This window comes from Miniopterus natalensis, chromosome 8 (genome assembly GCF_054644295.1).
Source record: "Miniopterus natalensis isolate mMinNat1 chromosome 8, mMinNat1.hap1, whole genome shotgun sequence".
Classification (NCBI taxonomy): domain Eukaryota; kingdom Metazoa; phylum Chordata; class Mammalia; order Chiroptera; family Miniopteridae; genus Miniopterus; species Miniopterus natalensis.
Window position 1 is genome coordinate 15,266,471 of NC_142088.1, and position 21,995 is coordinate 15,288,465.

At 35.3% G+C, this 21,995-nt stretch overlaps 1 protein-coding gene across 1 annotated transcript in view; it reads right to left on the reverse strand.

Moving 5' to 3' along the window:
• SPAG16 (sperm associated antigen 16) overlaps positions 1 to 21,995 on the reverse strand; it is a 403,525-nt gene that overhangs the window by 371,134 nt on the left and 10,396 nt on the right. Inside the window, exons 3-7 of the mRNA XM_016196754.2 lie at positions 21,551 to 21,646; positions 19,120 to 19,238; positions 13,458 to 13,595; positions 5,650 to 5,757; positions 3,231 to 3,348 (exon numbers count right to left, since the gene is read on the reverse strand). Coding sequence (XP_016052240.2) covers positions 3,231 to 3,348; positions 5,650 to 5,757; positions 13,458 to 13,595; positions 19,120 to 19,238; positions 21,551 to 21,646 — 579 coding nt within the window. The remainder of the gene's footprint in view (positions 1 to 3,230; positions 3,349 to 5,649; positions 5,758 to 13,457; positions 13,596 to 19,119; positions 19,239 to 21,550; positions 21,647 to 21,995) is intronic.

Below are 21,995 nucleotides of genomic sequence, written 5' to 3' on the forward strand. Positions count from 1 at the left end.
CTAGGGTTAGACTGGTGTAAGGAATATCTAACAGTCATTCTGGCCACTCAGAACCCTAGATGCAGTGAACTGTGAGTCTCTCATCTTTCACTATATATATATATATATATAATACGTGTATGTATATGTATCAGATGTTACCATCCTTTCTCATAACTAGGATTCCAGCAATGTTTCATAGGCTCCATCAAGCATGTATGCCCATTTGGATACTGAACAAAATCTGATGCTGTGAGGAACTATTCACAATACGGAATTCATCCTGAGAATGGCAGCTGCTCTGTCCAGTTTTCATTGAGAGACACAAAACAGATTTAGGAGAGCACCCAAGTGCCTAGTTTTAATTAGTAATGTCCATAGTGTAAACTATGGTGGCAGAAATGGCATCTCCTACTCAAATCTGGCTTTCTCAAATCATAGTGACTCTACCATCTTGAACAGAATTGACAGAGGAAAGCTATTTCTAAATCCTAACTGCCCCTTTTTAGATAACAAAAAATAAACTCTTTAAAAATTTTCTTGTATTTTCCAAATTAGATTTTTAAGATAAAAGTAAAAGATATTTATAATTACCCTGTGATAACTGGTGTAAATTAAAACTAACTGGGAAAAGTGGGGATGTAGAGTGACTGATGACATGCGAGAGGACAGGAAGATATCCAATCCAAGGGAACAAAGAAGTATGAAGGGTTCTGTGCCTGAGAAAGAAAAAAAGCATGAGGTCAGATATGAGTGACCTGATTCACCTGTCAAGCTAAAAATCTAAATGGGGCAAGTTGGAAGCAAAGGGCACATAAATCCAGATAGTTCAGGGATACTCCAAGTATAGATTACACTTTCTCCTAGCTTTTCATGGAATCGTCTAGGAAAATTGATATCCCCTTAAAGAGACCTTCATATTTTGCACTGTGCTGGAAAATCATACTACCCGCCATGTGGTATTTGAAAATTGACTACAGGAGGTGTGTCTATGTAGGTAGATGTTAAGCAGTTTCTAAATTGCCCATGGCTTGTATTTGCAGTATAGGGAAATCAGAAGTCTCAACAAGTCTCAAAATCATACATAAAAATGTTAACATTTGAAGCGCTGAACCAGAGAAAGAATGAGAATCGGGACAATGAGGCCTCAGATGTTAGGGGTCTCACAGATGCTGTGGCAGGGAGGCTTTGCATTTAGGAAGGTAAGTTAGTGTCAGAGTCAAGAGAATCACCCAGAACCATGTACCTGAATACCAGGAATATGGCCAAACCAGTGACATCTCACTCGAAAGAAAGTGAAGGCCAAGAGGACAGCATGTAGGCTTTGGGACATGTGGATAGGTAGGAACCCCTTGTACTAGGAATCAGCTGGGAAAAAATGGGGAGAAAAGATGCCATCTGAAGATAGAAAATTGGCACTGAAAGTTACATTTTAGCTAAACAGTCAGTTAATATTACATCCTGTGTCAAACTTGGAGAATGTTGTAACCCAGAAAGATCTGAACAGTCTTTATTAGCAGGCTTTCTTTTGCCTTCAGCAGGAGTAGGGATTCAAGGACAAAATAAGTTGCAGAAAATAAAGATAAAACTCTTTGCACATCTGAATGGTAGACTATAAAATCCAACCATGCCCCATACAGAGAGCAATGTTACTTTTTTAAACATGTTTTTATTTTAGATAAATATAAACTATCTGTTTAATAGGTGAGGAAACAGAATTACTTGAATGTTCACATGGCTATTTTGCAGCACAACTTGAACTCACACCTTCCACTCCCGACCCTTAGCTCTTTTAACTAAACCAGTGAAGAGCAATGTGAAATGCAAAGACTGTATGTGGCCTAAATGTGTTCTCAATATGGCCTTTGATCTAACTACAGAAATTCCCCTCATATTAGATACTGGGGGACTGGTGGCCTTTCTGGGAAGATGACTTAGCTCTAGTGACACAGAATATGAGCGGCAGATCCAGTGCTGGACAGGTTGCAGATGCAGAAGTCAATAATCTGGAGGGAGTGTAGGCACTTGCCAGCGTGGATGTCTGGAAGGCCCTGATATCCTTGAATAGTGAAACTCAGTCTGAGAGGTCTGTCAGATGCCAAAGTATATGTGGTCACTTGGGAATTAGGCCAGGTCACTGATAGATTCCTTGTTGGAGAAGGCTAAGACCAAGGGGAAAGGGTAGCAAAGTTTAAGCTGGCCCCATGGCAGGATAAGTAGGAACTACCTGAATCTAGCTCAGAGTAAACCAAGATGTAGAGCTGTGGCTCTTACTGGAAGCGGGGGGGGGGGGGGAGCGGGTTAGATAAAAAGGAGAAAGGAGATGAATTTCTGAAGGTGTGACATAAAATGCCATAAACATGTAAATTGTTATTTAAAACATTTTATGCAATATTACTAATAATAAAATTCAAGAATACAAAATTAAAATTCAAGCATAAAGAATCACAAGTGATGTTTTGCATTTTAGTAGCTAAAACATACACTCAAGAAAAGACAAAATGCACTTGATTAAAGCACACCTTAATAAAATAATTCAAGGAAGAATATAACCATTGTGCATGTTTCTGCAGATACTGCAAGTTTGGCTAAAAATGGGAATCACCAGAAAGCAATGAAAAAATGTTAAGCATAGTTTCTGTTCTGTAATTTTAAACAAACGGCTACATATTTTTTATGTAGCCTATAACACTTCTGCTTTATTTTTCTTGAATTCTATACCAGAAGCTCCTCAAAACTGCCCTAAGCCTACGAACATGGAATGAGTAGAAAAGGGTGTCAACAGCAAAGATGACTAAAAATTGAGTCAATAACTAGTTGTGCCAAATATTTATTTGGGGGTAAATTGCACGCAAATTTTGTTCAGTATCTCATATAAGTTTCAAAGCAATATTAAAAGGTAGGTCATTGTGGCTACACCTTATATAGGAATAATCTGAGCTCATAGTGTTTAACTAAGGTACATGTTTACAGCTGTCAAAACAGGGACTTAAACTCAAGTTTGTCTGACCACGACTTTTCCCTAACTGTACTTCAATAATTTCCTTTAAAATTTTGCTTTAATCCAATAATATTTAATGTAATAGAAATTTTTACAGGTTTAAAATGGATAAAATACTTTTTCTGACTGTTTCCAAATGAATCTTTTACAACATGACAATTGGTCAAAACTTTTCAAATTTATTTCTAATTTTGTTATAAAAAATAAATGGATAAAAATCAGTTTGAGGTACCTTTGACAGCCTTTTTACCTGCTCGACAGCTCTGTCCCTTTCCATGGAAGCAAGCGTTTTCTGCTTCAGTAAAGTATGGTGCTTCTCAAGTAACACCCTTATAGTTGGTTCATAAGATGCATAATGTAACTTCAACCTATGAAAAGTAAAGGGCATCTTAAAGGGTAATTCAGTTAAATCAGTGACCTCCATTTAACATATAAACATTTTTTTGCATTGGAATTAAAAAAATGAATAACCATTTAAAGGTCAACACATCAGAGCCCAGAAGTTGAAGAAGTATTATATGACCTACAACTTCCCTGCACCTGGGTGGAAGTGGGACAGTCACATTTCTCTGTACGTAAATGCGCACTCAAAAGATCACTGCTATTCACTGAGAGAGAACAAAATTGTGTTCCTTTCATTAATCCAGAAACAATTTTCAAAAAGACAAGGGTTTCAAACAATAGATAATTAAACAGAAAGCATGTCATTCACATCAAAATAAACTAAAGGATGGTCTTGAAGACAAGTTTGATTAACCTCATATTAAGGAAATTAAATATAAAAATATTTTGATATCTCATAGAAAAAATAATTGGCTCAACTTATGATATAAACACCTCTAAGAATTGGTTTTATTTGAAAATTCTTTTAAAATACTTTACTTTTTTTATTGAAGTGTAATTTACATGGAGTAAAATATACAGACCTTAAATGTTATAGCTTAGAGTTTTCATAAATATGCATGCCAGGTAGTCCACATCATTACTAAAATATAAAGCATTTTTAACATCTCAAGAGATTCTAGCACTTCATATATTTGGAGTCATAGAACATGTCCTCTTTTGAAAGTGGCTTCTTTCACTCAGCATGTTTTTCAGATTCTTCCATGTTACTGTGTATATCAGTAATTCATTCCTTTTTATCGTGAGCAGTACTAGTTCATCATATGTATAATCCAAAATGTGTTGCTGCAATATTCTGCTGATGAAGAACTGAGTTGTTTTCAGTTTGAGGCTATTATGAAGTTGCTCTGAACATTCTTATACCAGTCACATATGTTTTTGTTATAGAGCTTCATTTCTCTTAGACAAAATACTTAGGTGTAATTTACACTCCAACTTACCAACATTTAGTAATGATTAATCACTTCAGAGTTTCTCAATTCTGTTATCAATTTTGTCAGTTTTATTATATTTTAAAACAACCCACTTATGAGTTTGATTTTTCTTATGTTTGTCCCTTTGCTAATTTATTGGTAAGAGATCTTATTTTTATTATTTCATTCTTTGTATTTAACTTGTTGTGGGGGTTTTTTGAGCTTCTGAGGTGCAAGTTCAGATCACTGGTTTAAATTTTCCACAGAGCTTTGTGTCATCAATTTTTTAATTTAATTTTTTTAATCAGAGAACATATTTTGCATGACATTAATTATTTGAAATTAATAAACAAACTTATTTTATGGCTCAGCATATGACTTAGTTTGGTTAACATTTCATGTGCACTTAAAAAGTCCAAGGTAAAATTCAAGAAAGGTCAATTATGCTCAATTAATTTGTCTTGTCCTATAGACTTAGAGAATTTTTGCCTATTTTTTCTACTAATTGCTAAAAGAGTAGTGTTAAAATCTCCAATTATAACTGTGGAAATATTTATATTTCCTTTCTGTTTTATCAGGTTTTACTCCATATATTTTGGAATTCACATTAGAATCATGCATGCTATGTTTTCCTGATGAACTGATTCCTCCATCAATTAGAAATTACCTCTTTTGCTCTGATTTTCAGGATGCCCCTGAGGACACTAGCTCTGTCATCCCTCTCTTCAGGCCCTATAGGTTTGCACAGGGGGCCCTCCTTCCCTAGAAAATGCTGCTTCAGGGATCTCTTCACCACAAGGTAAAAGATGTCCTCCTGGACTTGCTCCTACCTCCTCTTCTCCTGACTGCCAAGCTAATGGTCTGACAAGGGAAGAAAGACACTATACATCCAAAATGCTCCAAGAATTAATAAGCACATTCTGACAGGAACCAGAAGAGAACCCCAAAGACTGAACTCTGAGGTACTTGACAAAAAGGGCTGTAAACGAGGAATGGATAAACAATAACTCATTGACCTGAACCACTTTCTTAAGACAATGAATTTTACAAGTACTTCAACAAATGAGGTGAACTCACTCCAGGAGTGACTCTTAGAAACTTAGAAAAAGTGATAGCCAACCCTTAGCAAAGTGGAAATGCCAGAGCTGCCCTGGCCGACAGCAGAGGGTAACAGCAGGAGCCTAAACTTACTCGTCTGTGTATGTCAGACACATAGGGTATTGTAGGCACACAATATATGCTTAATAAATGCTGAATAAAGAACTTTACCTGGAACTTTCTGCCATAACCAAGTTGCTTAGCATGAATTAAATAGCTCTTTAATAAATATGCCAACAAATATTAGCAGCTTACCCTTTAAGGTCATTAATTAACTTGTTTTTTTCTTGGACTACTCGCTTGTGATGCATTCGATGAAAGTCACGTTCTTTCTGAGTTTTCAGCAGATCTTCTCTAGCCTTGCTGAAAAATAATAATAACTTTAAACATATTTGCTAATTCCTTTCTAAAAATTTATTTAGTATCAGTTAAAATCTACTATTGAGCTTCAAAAGAAAATTGAAAAACAAAGATTCCATTATGACACTCACTGAAGGATCCCAACCAACTTAATTGAGATGGGGGGGAGGGGTGCATAGGCCAAAGCCTGCACTTTCAAAAGTAACATTCATTCACATTTTATTTAAGTAAAGGAAAATGAAAGATATGCTGCCAAATAACTTGTAATCCATCTACTTCAAAAAAGAGTTTGTTTACAAAATTGAAATAGATATAAAACTGAATAATTCCAAATAATTACAAGGAAAAGACTTTACAACATGTAATTCTGAACTTGTTTGAATACACAGTTAAAAGAGAATGTATTGAGTTACTTGGCTCTGATAATTGTGGGGGGAAAGCATATAAGTTCTGAAAAACCAAGATTTTATTCTGGTAATGCATATGAGCAGATCATAGTAGTAAAATAATTGGTAATTTGATGAGAAAGGTCTTCAAATTCAATGTTGTAATACAGAAGCATTCTTCGATTAGATATATCTTCTGGTGTAAATAAAATATATTAATTTTATGCCCAGGCTGTATGTGAAAAATTAATGAAAATATTTCACCCACCCCCATGTTAGTTTCAATGTAAAAATGTAAAATATAATTTTTAATAAAAATGTAGTTATCTAACAGTCTTAGTCAAGTGACAAAGTGCTACTGCACTGAAACTCTTACGTTCTGAAAATAGATAAACTGAATTAGAGTGCTGACATCTCACAAGATGACCGGAATGGAATAAATCTGCTTCTATGTATCACAGTATTTCAAAACTCAGATTCACATCAAATAAATGCATGCAAATGTATTTCTGCTTTAGGAGCTATGTCAGAGTAGTCACTGAGGAGCAGCGACTGGGATGCTGCCAAAGAATGGGAAGAGGTTAGGTTTCCAGGCCCCTGATGGAGCATACCATGATCAGTGAGACTTCTTGCTGCTAGATCAAGTCACATGTGGCCTGTCTATTCTTCAAAGTTTCCTTCTTATTTTCTCCCCTCCCCCTCCTGTTTTTAAGGAGGATGACCTGTACAATTCTTTATTCTACTACCACTGTTGTGGTATTTATCACATGTAAATAAATAATGTGTCACAATGCTCATGGGTTACTCCCACCATCTAACCCTCAGCTTCATTTCCATGCTAACATCTTGAAGGTGCAACAAAATATGCATTAAAATATTTGGCCTTGAAAAATCATCTGAGGAATATGCCAATTAGTAGATGAACAAATAATTTTTTTCCCCAGACTTTAACCTTGTTTGTGTGTGAATGAAGATGGACCAAAAGAGAGAGAACCCCTCTGCCACCACCATGTGGCTAATGAGTAGTGAGTGAAAGAAGAGGAGGAGAGAGTTTAAGTAGAGTGATTGGAAAAACAAAGTGGCTGAGCTGGCATTTAGTTGTGCAAACACAAGAACAACACCTGCATTCTCATTCATTTAGAAAGAAGCACATAAAGTGGCCTATATACTGTCACATAGAAAATACTCAGTAAATGTTGCTGTGATCATCATCATCATCATATTACTATTACTATTTAGCATAGTAGAAAAGATATATTCAAGACCTCTAACAACTAGGTTTATCTACCTAAAATATGTGGCATGCCAGTAGGTAAATATTCTCTCCTGGGCTAAAAATATCCAAATTCATGATCATTAGTAAAACTATCTTTATAAAGAATTTAAATTTCTATGAATATATATTTTACAACTACTACGACTGCCTTACTTTCAACAACTTGATAAATTACATAAATGAACTTATGTTTTATTTATCTTATCTGAAATGTAAAGCCATAATAGGTAAAAAAAATACAGGATGGGGCAAAAGTAGGTTTATAGTTATTCGTACGGAAAACAATACAATAATTAGTAAATAATAATAGAAGCATAAACTCTGTTTCACATATTCACAACTGTAAACCTATTTTTGCCCCACCCTGTGTGTAGAAAAATAATGCTGCGAAGTTTCTTTAAGCAGAACCACAAATGCAAAGCACTGCATCAACTCCCTTTTTAAATACACATTAAAGGCCTATTTGTACTCATCCAAGAAAAGAAAGCATGGGAATTGATTGAAGTATTAGACCTTAAAGTTTTTCTGACCATTAAATTGGTTTTCTGGGCCTTGCTTTCTGTTTGCACAAATGAAGTCTACTCAGTAAAACAATTTAAATTCATTTCATGGTGATGCTTTTCCTATTATGACCTTCCTGCTGCCCATCTGCTTAATAAAAGGTAAGAAAAAGTAGTTCTAAAAAATAAAGTTTGAAATATTTATAAGCAATTAATATTTTCAACTATGTAGTATTTTCTCATTATACTAGAAAAGCATGTTTGTGTTAAAAATAAACTTTTATTAAGACAGCAAGCAGACATAGGGATTCTATTTCAAGTATAATGAAGTAAGATTTATTCAGTGAAACATTTCGTTTAGATTTGTATATCATAAAGAACACATTTCTACATGCTTCTTCTCTGAAGGAGATGGCAGAGTGACTATCTAACTTCCCTGTTTCAGGAAACCAGCAGATCAAAATCTACTAAGTATAAAATACTTATACTTTATCAAAGTATAAGATACTCATATTTTTATTATACTATAAAAACATTGTCCCCTAAACTCCACATTTCCACATATGAATGTGATTTAATAGAGTACTCTAAAAAATTATTGTAAGTGAATGCCCCAGTAAAATAATTTTATTAGCCAAATAGTTTTAACTAAGTATTTTGCAGTAACCATTTTATAATAGGTTTATTGGGATATTTTGTTATAATAATTTGGCAAAAGGAAGCATACAAACATTTTCTTGTTTACCTGCACTAATCAAAGTAAGTCTTCATTGTCAAGTACTTTTCACATGTGCAAACTTGAAGCAATGCATTTTCTGATAACACTATATGATTACTAATTATTTCATTGTCTTGACTTGGTTATAAATGAATTAGTTTAACCCACTAAAATTAATACTGGAATCATTTTTGAATAGGCAAAAAGGAATTCAAGCAGATTAGAGGAAAATTTTCATTATATTCTTAACCAAAAAAGAAAGGGATATACCAAGGTCCAGAAAAAATACTTCCTTAACTTAACAAGCAATCACCTAAACAATAAAGCATAAAATTTTATGGGCCTTATTATTATCTTCATTTCCACGGTGTTTTTTTCTGAAAGTCATTACATTAAATGGGTATTCGGAAAAGCTGGGTACTCTCTGACTTTTTATAGAAGTGAATTTTCTAAGTAAAATCAGAGGCCCTTAGTAAAACACTTAATTTTTCCTCAAAATTAACTGCAATTTAATTATAATTTAAAATGTATTGGGTATTTGCCATGTGCCAGACATTGTGCCAAACACTAAAATTACTCCCTCAACATCACCCCACTTACACATGAGGAAAGTGAGTGAAAATTATATTCTCATATCTAATAAGTGACAGAGCACCACCTATTTGTGTTGTTCTATCCATAACACCTGATCTGATATCAATATCTGTTCTGAACCAAAGTTTGAGCGGGATGAGTAGTGCAGTTTGATAACAGCAGATGTTGGGACCTAACTGCGCCATAAGGAGCTTGTTTGATTTCATTCTAGTGGACTGTACCCAGCTAAGTCAATCTGTAAGCAGGTTACGCAGGACGTAATAATGTTCTCCCTGTTGCCACCATGTCCTTCCATCCAGTCTATTTCCCACACAAGAGCCAGCTCCTCAGAACTACCCATTGGCCTCACACTACACTCAGAAGAAAAAAGAAAATTCTTAAAAAGGCCTTTTGAACTTACCCCATCTCCAGTCACAGTGGTCTCCGTGCTAGTCCCCTAACAAGCCAAGCTGTCCTCACCACAAACTCTCTGTCTTCCTTTTGCCTCTGCCTGGAATGCGCTGCCCACGTTCACACGTGGCCTTCTTTCTCAGTATCTCCAAATGTCTGAGAGGACTTCTCTCCCAGCCTATCTAAAACAGCGCCCCATGGCCCTAGCCTGTGTGCCTCAGTTGGTTGGGCGACGTCCTGGGCACAGATTGAAAGGTGTGATTCGATTCCCGGTCACAGCACATGCCACAGTTCTGGGTTCGCTCTCCAGTGGGGGGCATGTGGGAGGCAGCCTGTCAAGGTTTCGCTCTTGCATTGATGTTTCTCTCCCTCCCTCTCTATTTCTAAAAATCAATAAAAACATATTTTAGCCCAGTAGGGCGTGGCTCAGCGGGTAAGCATCGACCTAGGATCCAGGCGATCATGGTTCAATTCCCAGTCAGGGCACATACCCAGGTTGCGGGCTCGATCCCCAGTCGGGGGGTGCAGGAGGAAGCCAATCAGTGACTCTCTCATCATTGATGTTTCTATCTCTCTCTCTCCTTTACTCTCTCTCAAATCAATAAAGATATATTTCAAATATATATATATTTTTTAATAAAAAAATAAAACAGTGCCCCACTTACCTCTGTCCCTTCACTCATGCTATTTTTCTCACAACACCACTACCTGACACACCACCTGGTGTACCTGCCAACACCCATGTGTAGCTAAGGGCTGTCTTATTAGATAGTACAGCCTCCAAGGGTAAACAGGGTGGGGGTAAGAAGAGAAAAAGCAGCCCACCGATGGGGTGGGGGAGGCAGAACAGTTCTCTGTTACAGAAGCTGAAGGAGGACAGGAATGAAAAATAGACTCGGAGAGGTGAAAGCCAGGCTACAGGATGTTAAAGTACAAGTACAATGATATTTTTAGGAGAAAACCACCAAATTGAGAATTTACAATGTCTACCTTATGAGAATAAGAAAATGCTAGTGAAGATAGGAAACATCAAACAAACAGGTTCCTAATTAATAAAACTCGAAATAGTTTTTCTGAACCTCAAACTGAGGTAAATATTGTGGAACGTCAACTACGAAATAAAACAAGGTTTATAAAATAGTGTCTTAGCTGTGAAAGATTTTATAACTCTACTGATGCTTTCTAGTCTTTAACCAACAATTTTCTACAAATGTGCGGCAGGTCACTACATTCTAGACATCTGCATTCAAAATAACAACCAATCTACATTTCCATATAAAAGTAGCGTTGTATTCTCCATTTGCAAAAAAAGAATGTCACACTACTACATATGTCATTCGTCTCCGGGGTTTAGTACATAATATACTTTCACCTTTAATGTAACTATAAATCTTTTTTAATAATACATTTTCCCCTTAAGAACACCTATAAGAAAAATTCCCAGAAGTTATTTCCCAAACTTTTTAAATCAAGGTATAATTGACATAGCAATGTATTAATTTCAGGTATACAACATAATGATTTGAGATATATACATATATTGCAAAATTATCACAAGTCTAATTAACATCTGTCACCATATATACATACACACTATACACCAAGTTTTAAATTTTGGAATATAAGCTACATTTGTAGCAAGTATAGGGAAGACCTCTGTTCTAAAATAGGCATTGCTTACAATTTCATTTTTAATTATCGCAATTCAAATGATATTTTAGATTGAAATATTTATCCTTTTCATTTCTTCCTTCATGCTTCGTCACTGCTGAATTTTTAAAAACGTTAATGTGATGACTAAAAAAAAATCTACTAGGGATCACAGCCTTTAGAGATATTGATAATAATAGCTGACATTTTCAAAGCACTTTGTGATTTACACAGCTCTTTAATATAGATTGTCTCTTTTAATTATCACATCACTCCCTAGGAGTTAATAATATTATGTATAATTACTCCCAGTTTAACAATAAGAAAGCTGAGTTAATAAGTAGCAGAATATTGGAAGCTAGGTATTTGAACTTTAAGTTCAGTATTCTTTCCAAGGCAACTCTCCCCTAGATAAATGTTAAGCTTATAGCTTTATGATTGCTCTGATTTTTCTAGATATATCATTAAATACTACCAGTATAATCAAGACAATAGATAACATATATGTAACCTTACACTTCTGCATATTAAACATTATTTATTATTAGAAAAGTAACATCTACTCTTATCTTGCTTTAAGAAATAGCCTTAATTCTAAAATGAAAAACTTTAGGGTAAATTCCACAAAGGGAATCCCATGTTTATCACTAGTTCCTATTGGGAATCTAAAACTGTATTTTAGTAAACAGTCTATATTTTATAAACATTTGGCAATCTGATATTTTAGTAAACATACACAAGAAACATTTAATTTGAGGGATATCTGTTTTAACCATGTCTTTTTAAAATATTAAGATAATTTCACTGCTATTAGTTTATACGGTGTTGATTATAATAAATATAATACTCAATAAACAACCAATAATCAACAATGATTATTTAATGTCACTGGGGTGAAATTCATTGCACAAAGAGGCTCTATTCAAAAGAAAATCAACAAACTCAAGCACTAATTCAAAGGATTCAGGAACTAAAACAGTATGCCAGGCAGCACTCTGGAAGAAATTGCTGTGTCAAATTCCCAGTGCTTCCATTAGGTGTCTTTACAAAATCACAGAGTTTCAGGGCCAACAGCACAAATCACTTCTGAGAAATGGAACCGAGAACAGACAGAACGCTGGTTCTAGTAACATATTATTCTGTGGGTCATTATACACTTCTATCTAAAATGTACAGTGCCAAATAGCACATCCATAGATAATATGAAATTTGCATAACTTGCAAAAACATTGCTATAAGTGTATATAATAACTGAATAAACGAAAGTACAAATTATCTTTTATTTACCACCACCTTTTAAAAGGTGCTTTCTTTAAATGTTTCCTTCAGTATGAAATATAAAGTCTTATTTCTTTACAGTAAACTTTTTACAAAGATTATAAAAATATTATGTTCCTACATGGTACGTTTGTTTATCTAATTTTTTTGTTTTAATATGATTATTTAACAAAGAAAGTCCTTCTTTAAAATATGTTTAATAAAAATTAATGAACAACACTTGAACTGTCTCTACTCCATATCTAAGCATTAATTTTCCATCTCACACTGTCTTAGATGAGGAGATGCACACAGGTCAACACATTCACATATTTCTTTGTCAGACTAACACCGTCTATTTAATGAAATTTGTTCACCCAAAACTGTATGTCTTGCATTAATTTTAGAACAAAAGAAAGATGCAGAGAGATTTGGCTTTTGTTAAGTTTCTCCTCTATGTATAAATTCATGCTAGAAAATTACTAAATAACAGTGTCCTTTGGGGACTTTTCAAATACTGAAATTCCTCTATCAGGAATACACTAGCTTCTTCCTTCCTCTCTGCTTTCTATAATTTTATTATTATTTCAGAAATTAGCTTATCCTCACAGGGGAAGATTTGACAAACCATGAAAAGATTATCAAAATACATAAGGAAGCGAGTATTATATAACAAATTAACCATCTCCTACACAAGCCCCTGCATTCCACTCTTGTTGATGAGCTGCAGTTATGAGCATTCTGGTCATATGTTGAATTAATTTGCTAGTGAAGCCTTTCACATTCATTCCAACCAGAACTTAAATATAATTCAGTTCTCCAGAATGAAAACTCTGGTACATTAACCACCATCCACATATTAGCCTCGCTCAACTCTTTTATTTAGTCCAAAATAAACAGAAAGAAAAAAAATCATTTAAAAATTAACATACTCAGCTGCCTGTTTGTACTGCTTCAAGTCTTTCTTCAAATTTTTGTTTTCATTTTCTAAAAGCATATTCTGGGTATAGACATCTGGAACAGAACCAACATCTCTAAGTTCAGTTACTCCCTTCTGTATTAATTCATACCTAGAATAAAATGAAACAAAAGGCTTTACGTTGTTTCTTTCTACTAAATTCACTTAAATAATGTACAATTCAAAAAGTTAAGTCTTAGGAAAGGTTTATAGAAATTAGTTGCAATATTACTTGTATAAATTAAAATGTCAATGTTCATAATACATTTTTAAATAATAATTAATGAATTGATAGGTACTAATATCTTTATAGTATATAAAATATAACTGGACATCTATGTTTCATGCACTAATCTAGACACTGGTGAAACTAACAAAATGGTTCAAGTCTCTGTCTAATGAAGTGTCCATACTAGTGTGGATGGTGGTATGTTCTATATGAAGTAAAATGAAGCAGGACAGAAGGACAGAGGGACCGGAGTGGAGAGGGATGGGGGTGTTGGCGGTACTTTACAAAGGGTGGACAGAAGAAAAAGTAAGACTGACAAAGTGGCATCTGAGCAGAGAACTGAAGGAAATGAGGGACTGAACCATGTGGATATGTGGGAGAGGAGCATTCCTGGTTGATAGAAAAGCACATGAAAAGGCCCTGGGCAATCAAGTGCTTGGCATGTACAATAAAGAGAGCGGGGGGAAAAGAACAGTATATGTCGAGTATCTGAGCTGGAGCCAACTAACTGAACAAGGGAGAGAGTGGTGAGAGATGGGTCGAGGAGACAGCAGGGAGCCAGGGAGAGGAATGGGATTCCACTCTGACTCATACTGAAGCCACAGGAGAGGTAAGTGCCACGGATCAGATTTATGTTTAAAAGATTCTTCTGGCATCTGTTTAAAGAAACGAACTCTAGAGGAGCAAGAGCAGGGTCAGAGACTACTTCAGAGGCTGCTGAAATAGTCCAGGAGAGAGAATGGATTCTCTACAGGATTCTCTTACAGATCGGCTATCAGGTTGGTTAAAAAGAGAAGTCGAGGATGATTCCAAGGTTTCTGGTGAGCACAGACAGCGACTTACTGAGACGGGGACAATGCAACAGGAACTGTGTGGTTCAAGAAATCAAGGGCTTGTTCCTATTCATGTTAAATGCTGTATGTCTACTGGACAATCAAGTGAGGATGAATATTGGGTACACATGTCCAAAGTTCAGGAAAACTGTCAGGACATGCAATTTAAGTTTGGGAATCATCAGTAAATAGATACTATGTATAGACTCAAGACTGGAGGAGGCCAGCTAGGGAGGGAATTTAAAGGGAGAAGTGAAGAAGTCCTAGGACTGCTTTAAAACTGGGACAAAAAGGAAATGCTACTGAGTAGAGACTGAAAAGCAGAGGAAGCAGGGAAGTAAGAGGAGAATATGAGATCTGTGGTCAGGAACCAAGTGCGTCAAGTGTTGCAGGAAGAAATGAACGACAGTGACAAACGCTGAGGGTGACTAAGGGGAGTACTGAGCATCGATCGCTGAATTTGGCAAGGTGAAGTCACTGAAAAAAGGTGAGTCATGAAGATGAAAGTGGAACTTGAGCACGTATGAGAGCTGGAAAGGAGGCAGCAACAACAAACTCTTCCAAGGACATACGCTATAAAGCAGAGCCAAGAAGTCAAGATGAATCTAGAAACGGATATGGAGTTCAGGGTATTTTTTAATTTCTTCTTTTAATATATGACACATTATTGCACATCTGTCTGCTTATGGGAATGATCTAGCAGAAAGGGGAAAAGTTAACAATGCAGGAAAGAGAGGGGACAACTGCAGGAGCAATGCCCTTGAGTAGGCCAGAGGAGCTAGGATCTAGTAGGGAAGAGGAGGGGTGACCTCAGACAACAGTGTGTATGGTGCGGCCTCTGTGACAGATGAAACAGAATACCCGAGGACAGAGGCAGCATGTGAGCAGAGAGGGAGGCAGGGGCCGTGGCACTTCTGTTTTCTCAGTGACATAAGAAGGAACATCAGAGAAACATTTACAGATTTGTAAATAATTACAATTTTAATCATTATAGGTGGAAATTAATAAACCTAAATAAAAACAATCAGCATAAAAAACATTTCAAGTAATAAAGTCATTGGTAAACAAATCTCTATAAAGCTTGCTACAGATGGGCTAAACATTAGTTTTAAAATGCTTATCAGTATTTTCATATTATAAATTTTTACTATTATTATATATTAATAATCATATGTTTTTATGTTACATATGTTATCTGAAATTTAAAAAAACAGCAAGAGAAAGGGTAAGATAATTGAATCAATACTTAGTAATATTTGCCACAATTTCTAAAACAGCAAATAGATAACCATTTAATCATAAATTCACTATTTTATCCACATTTCAGATGTGATTTATACTTATCTCAGAAGAGAAGACATAAGGATTGATTGAAGTATTGGACCATAAAGTTTTTCTGAGCATAAAATTGGTTTTCAGAAACTTGCTTTATTTAATGCAGAAAAAAATCACTAAAAAATTATTTCAATAAGAAAAAAAGTGCTAGAGAGTCCTCTAAATAAATGCTATGTAAATAAATTAGTATGTAGTAAAATAAGTAAAAATCAAACATAACACATATTAAAACATCTATATCTTAGGACATTCGAAAGTTACTTATCAACCAAAATTAATACCATCCATGTAAAAATACCAAAGATGACTTTAAACTCACTAAAATTATTATAATAGTATAAGATAATTAGTCATTTTAAACTACTAACTCTGGAAATTTCTCAGTAAAATCTGCATATTCTTACATAAGAATTTTTGGTTTTGTTTCAGGTGCATCTGTGTGTGTATTTTAAAGAAATATCCTGCTCTTCTTTGTTCCTCCTCCTCAGTCATTTATCCTTAGAATAGGACTGAAAACTGTCCATATGTATTAGGAACTGGAAATAAAATTTACTACCAATAGAATTTCAAATGAATTACTGCCAATAAATTTACATTAATGGTCTTCATATTCACTATAAAGTCCATAAACTAATTACAATTATGTGGAAATAGAGTAAATACACATATTTCATGGAGAAAGTGCATAGGCTTTCATAACATCTGTGTGTATGCCAATAGAGTTTAAGACCCACTGCCCCAAGTGGTGACTACTATGATAGAATTTCAGTGGACGTAGAAATGCTCCAATAAGAGTAAGCATTACTTTCCCTTTGTGATGGCACTCGAGGCACAGAATATAAGACAGAAAAACAGTCATACAGATAATAAGCATCAAGTGAGAATCTTTCCTCTGTGTTCACAGAGAGAGGGGGGAAATATTTTACCAAGAAGACAGATGTGAACTCTAAATCAAAATATTCCTCAAGTTTTCTTGGTCTACAATCAAGCTAAAAAAGCACTTTTATTGACTTTTATTTCAAGATTCCCTTGTATAATTCCACAATTCAGCATGGTGGTTAGGAGAGGAGTTGACTGCCCCTTACTGGCTATGCCTGGCTGCCACTTAACTAAGGCAGATTTCCTAACCTCTCTAAGCCCATTTCCTCATCCACATAAGAGAGATACATATGACAGTGGCTTCCTGCTGTATACAGTTGTTGGGAGAAGTAAACGAGATAAAGCATGGAAACATACTGAAATAACAAATATGACACAAAGTGCAATCCTGAGTGATAAACCTTAGGTTTCATCTTCTTAAATACTTTTAAATCTTTCATATTTAATGAACACTGTATTAATTTTGGTTTAAAAATTTAAGTTATGTTAAATATTCACTTACAACCCTGCCTTCTTAAAAACATAGTACATAAATAATCTCTGTATACATATTTACAATTTTAATATATTGTAGCACAGTAAAAGTTAGCCTGACAGAATAGTCACAACATTCCTGTGTTTAACTTAATCCTGGTTGGGGGAAAAATTCTTACCACATAACACATAACCAGAAGCCAAATCCTAATCTTCTGAAGAATCAGCAATAGGTTTAAATGCTAAAGGAATAAGAACTAGTTGTGTAGGATTCATTGAGAGACAGTAATGTATACACAGCACCACACACACTTCCCACACATACTGGGCAGCATAAGGGATTTTTCAAGTGTAATTTTAGTTCTAGACTCTGGCTTTAAACCTAACCATTCCCAGAAAGTTCTAACTACACTGCCCAATTTGAGTAATTATATATTATGCCAAATTTTATTGGCCAAAAGCATCAATATTTATCTTTTTTGAAAATTACAAGGCCCAGCCGGGCAGGGCTCAGCGGTTGAGCGTCAACCTAGGATCCAGGCGATCGGGGTTCAATTCCCAGTCAGGGCACATGCCCGGGTTGTGGGCTGGATCCCCAGTCAAGGGTGTGCAGGAGGCCGCCAATCAATGACTCATCATTGATGTTTCTATCTCTCTCTCTCCCTCTCCTTTCCTCTCTCTGAAATCAACAGATATATTTAAAAAGAAAAAAGAAAATTACAGGAATATACTACTGCATAATTTATAATTTCACCTACAATTAACAAAAATTAAATTAGCAATAAAAAAATCATAAATAATTGCACTATTACCTGTGATGGCATTTTTATCACCACCCAACCTTCAGCAGAGGCCAAATTGGAGATAACCAAGGATTATGTAGGAAGTGAAAGAGAAAGAGAGGAAGGGAGAGGGATAGAAAGAGAAACATCAATGTGAGAAACATCAATCATGCCTCCTACACGCCCCCTCCTGGGGATCAAGCCCACAACTCGGACATGTGCTCTGACTGGGAATGGAACCCTGACCTTCTGGTTCAGGGGTCGATGCTCAACCACTGAGATACATTGGCGGGTGACCCCTATATTTAAAATTAGGATTATCCAAAAAACATTATAAACATCTTTATATATCATATCATTCCCTCTTTCTATAATATGCAATGGCTTTTAAAGATCAAACATTTTCATATCTGATTATTTAATAATATTTTATTAAAGAACAGGGCACTGAAAACATGTCTGGTGCCATTACTAACTGCAGCAAAGGAATAAAGACAGCATGCCTCCTGAAGCTTATAACCAGTAAGTTATTACAATGTTCAACTATAACAAGAAAATCTTGTCTTTAGGCATCATTTGAAAATATTCCCACTTACTTCTAAATGAAGGAAAATTTATAGAAAAAGAATCAATCATTTGTGTGAGTAGAGAAAGGCAGGACATTATACTATAAGTAAAACAAACAAAGTAGTACTGTTAGTAGGATTTCTTAATGCAGAAAATACTACCCTAATTATGCAGAAGATATTAGGAAAAGTCTTTCCTAAAATAGCTTTGTATTATATTATATAACTCCAGGAGATATTCCATTATCTTGATTTTTTAAAATCACTTATTTTTTTATTTCAGAAAGATATTTAATATAAATTTATTTGAAACTGATATCCTGATTATGTGCATTTATGTGTTTGAGTGAGGGTGTTTGTGTGTGTGTGTGTGTGTGTGTGTGTGTTGTGGTGTGAGTAGTGGGGATGGAAAAGGTTTCCATCTATTTTATCCATTTTTCATAAATTGAGTGACTTCAGTCTTATAAGTGGGTTAAAAGGGTGCATGTTAAACATTGTCAGCATTTCTAGAGAACTATTTATCTACATCATTGCTTACCATTCAGATTGGAAGCAATCAAAAGTTCTGGTCATTCCCATTTTGATCAGGAAATTGCAGAGAAAGTCTTCTATTACTTCAGGTACTGCGTGCTTTGGAGGAAGAACTGTTTTCTGCTCCTGAAATTTAAATGTACAATTAATTATTTTGAAAACATCAAATCTTTGATTAATGCCACTGAGTCATTCGCTCACTTGTTCATTTTTTTCAACTACTTTTGGTGAGATCGATGCTATGGCCCTCAAAACCTAAAATATTGACTATATGACCCTTAGAGAACAAGTGTGCAAGCACCTAGACTAGGAAAATGGTGGTATTTCAGCAAGTAAGATATGAAACTAAGCCATAAAACTACAATGTCATATGATTCAGGGTATAAAATAAATCAAAGAACGAGGAGATTCTTTAAAAAAATCAACAGTATCATTGTTTTCAGACTGCATTCATTTTCTTCTCTTTGACAAGAACTTCACCTAACTGCTGATCATTGGGTAGACAGACCTAGTTTCACACACAGAAACTCAGCGGTAGACTTTTCCTTTCCACTTCTCCTCGCTACTCTGGTGATGGTTACATACCAGGTTACACAGAATGCACAGAATGGTTCCACAGAAATACAGTGAGGAAAAAGAATCTTTGTTGCCCTAAAAATTTCTTTTCAAAAGTACTATATATAAGTTGGCCCTGATGTTAATGACTTGTAGGTGCTGTAACATTCAAAATACTGGTAAGTTGAAGCAAATTTTGGAGTTACAGAAAATTCCTGAAATGACAGGGTTTTAAAATAATTTTCAAAACACTTGAGCAGAATAATTTAGAACCCCTTTTCTAATATTACTTTTAAAAGATATTATATAACAATGTTGATTATATTCAGGATCCTATATAAGACATCATGAGAGATGCTAAAGTAGTATGCTTGCTTTCAAGTCTTTGCACTGCAGTGGAAAATTATACAGAATTGCTAGGTGAGAGCATAATACAGCTGGAGCAAACATTCATGAAACGATAATAAATACTTCCTTAGAATTTTGGGTCAATAAATTGGAATATGATGTTTTATAGCATCAGAGGGATGATAGTTGAAGGAATCAGGAACACAGGAGGAAAAAACAGAGAGAATATACCTACTTTAGTTCCTTTTATTTAAAATATATCTTTACTAATTTCAGAGAGAGGAAGGGAGAGGGAGAGAGGGAAACATCAATGATGAGAGAGTCATTGATTGGCTGCCTCCTGCATGCCCCCTACTGGGGATCGAGCCCACAACCTGGGCATGTGCCCTGACGGGGAATCGAACCTCAATCTCCTGGATCCTAGGTTGATGCTCAACCACTGAGCCACGCCCAGCCAGGCCCTACTTTAGTTTCTTAAGATGCCTGTGGGCTGTTGTTTGTATGTACGTATATTGGTATGTATGGTTACAATACACCTGGTAGATTCATGCTCTCTTTGTTTGTTTTTTAATTTATCTTTATTTTTGAAAGTATTATAGACATCCCCTTTTTCCCCCCTGCATTGATCCCCTCCACTCGGCATCCACCCTGGCACCGCCCCAGGTCTTCTCCACACAATTGTCTGTGTCCACAGGTCACACATATATGCACCCAAGTTCCTTGATTAATCTCTCCCTCCTCGACTCCTCCTCCCTACCTTGCCTCTGAGATTCCTTCAACTGCTCCATGGTTCTATATCTCTGTACCTATTTTGTTCATCAGTTTATTTTGTTCATTAGATTCATGCCCTCTTAAATGTTTTCTTCCTCTCTTCCTAAATACATCTGATACACATACTAACAATTCTATATAATCTTCCACTGCACTTTGTTTTTTAATCCTCACCTGAGGATATTTTTTCCATTGCTTTTCAGAGTGAGGGTGGGGCGGGGGAGACAGAGAGAGAGGGAGACATCGATTGGTTGCCATCATTGTATGTACTTTTAACTGGTCAAGTATAATCAGAAAGCATCCCCCACCATACTCTTTAGTGAAATTAGTTCATAAGCCTCACAAGGAAAAACTATCATAACATATTAAGCATTCCCTGTGAGCTAAGTATTTCCATGGGGGTAAAAACAGAGAATGCTTACAAAGCAGATGGTAGAATCTATATACAATATCAAATTCTGTACATGAGTGTTACAAATCCTTGGTTTAATCTCCAGTGATATTAAATAGGCAGAGTTCTGAGGGATAGTGTCATTTATTGCAAAGTCATGCAAGAGTGACCACGATGTGGAAAATGACAAACCATAGAAGAGTAAATATGACTATTTACCTAAAGTGAAGGTTTGATGATAGAGAAATAGAAGTGAAAAGTACATAACAGGTAACAGGGCTGCATTTAGTAAGTGAAGTACTTGAAATGTAAACAGCTTTTAAAACGTCACATAAAAAGTTATCACTGCTATGGTTGTGCTCAAAATTCTCACCAAAATTTGAGTATCTGTAACCTGTTCTTGAACCATCTGAATTGCTTTTGCCAGGTCCTCTTCACCTTCTGGGATGCTAAAATTGTCATCTGGTATCTAAATCACAGAGAAAGAGAATAGGAAGGGTTAGCAAGAAAATAAAAACACAGTATTTCATTTCAGGACTGATTTTTCCTCACAAAACAAAGGATCAAAGAAATATATTTTATGTAAGACACCATGTAATTTTGAAGATCTATGAAAAATGAATAAATAACAAGCAGGAAGCTCTGACTTTCTTTTAAACATCACTCACTGTCACTTCTACTAAACTCGGTATTAGCTTATGGGCAACTGCTTTTATCTATAAAGACAAATGTAGACTAACAACTGTGCTGAAAGAAATGTTAGGCCATCTAAATGCCACTATTGTCTCCTCATCCCAGATTTTTCTCCCCCATTACTT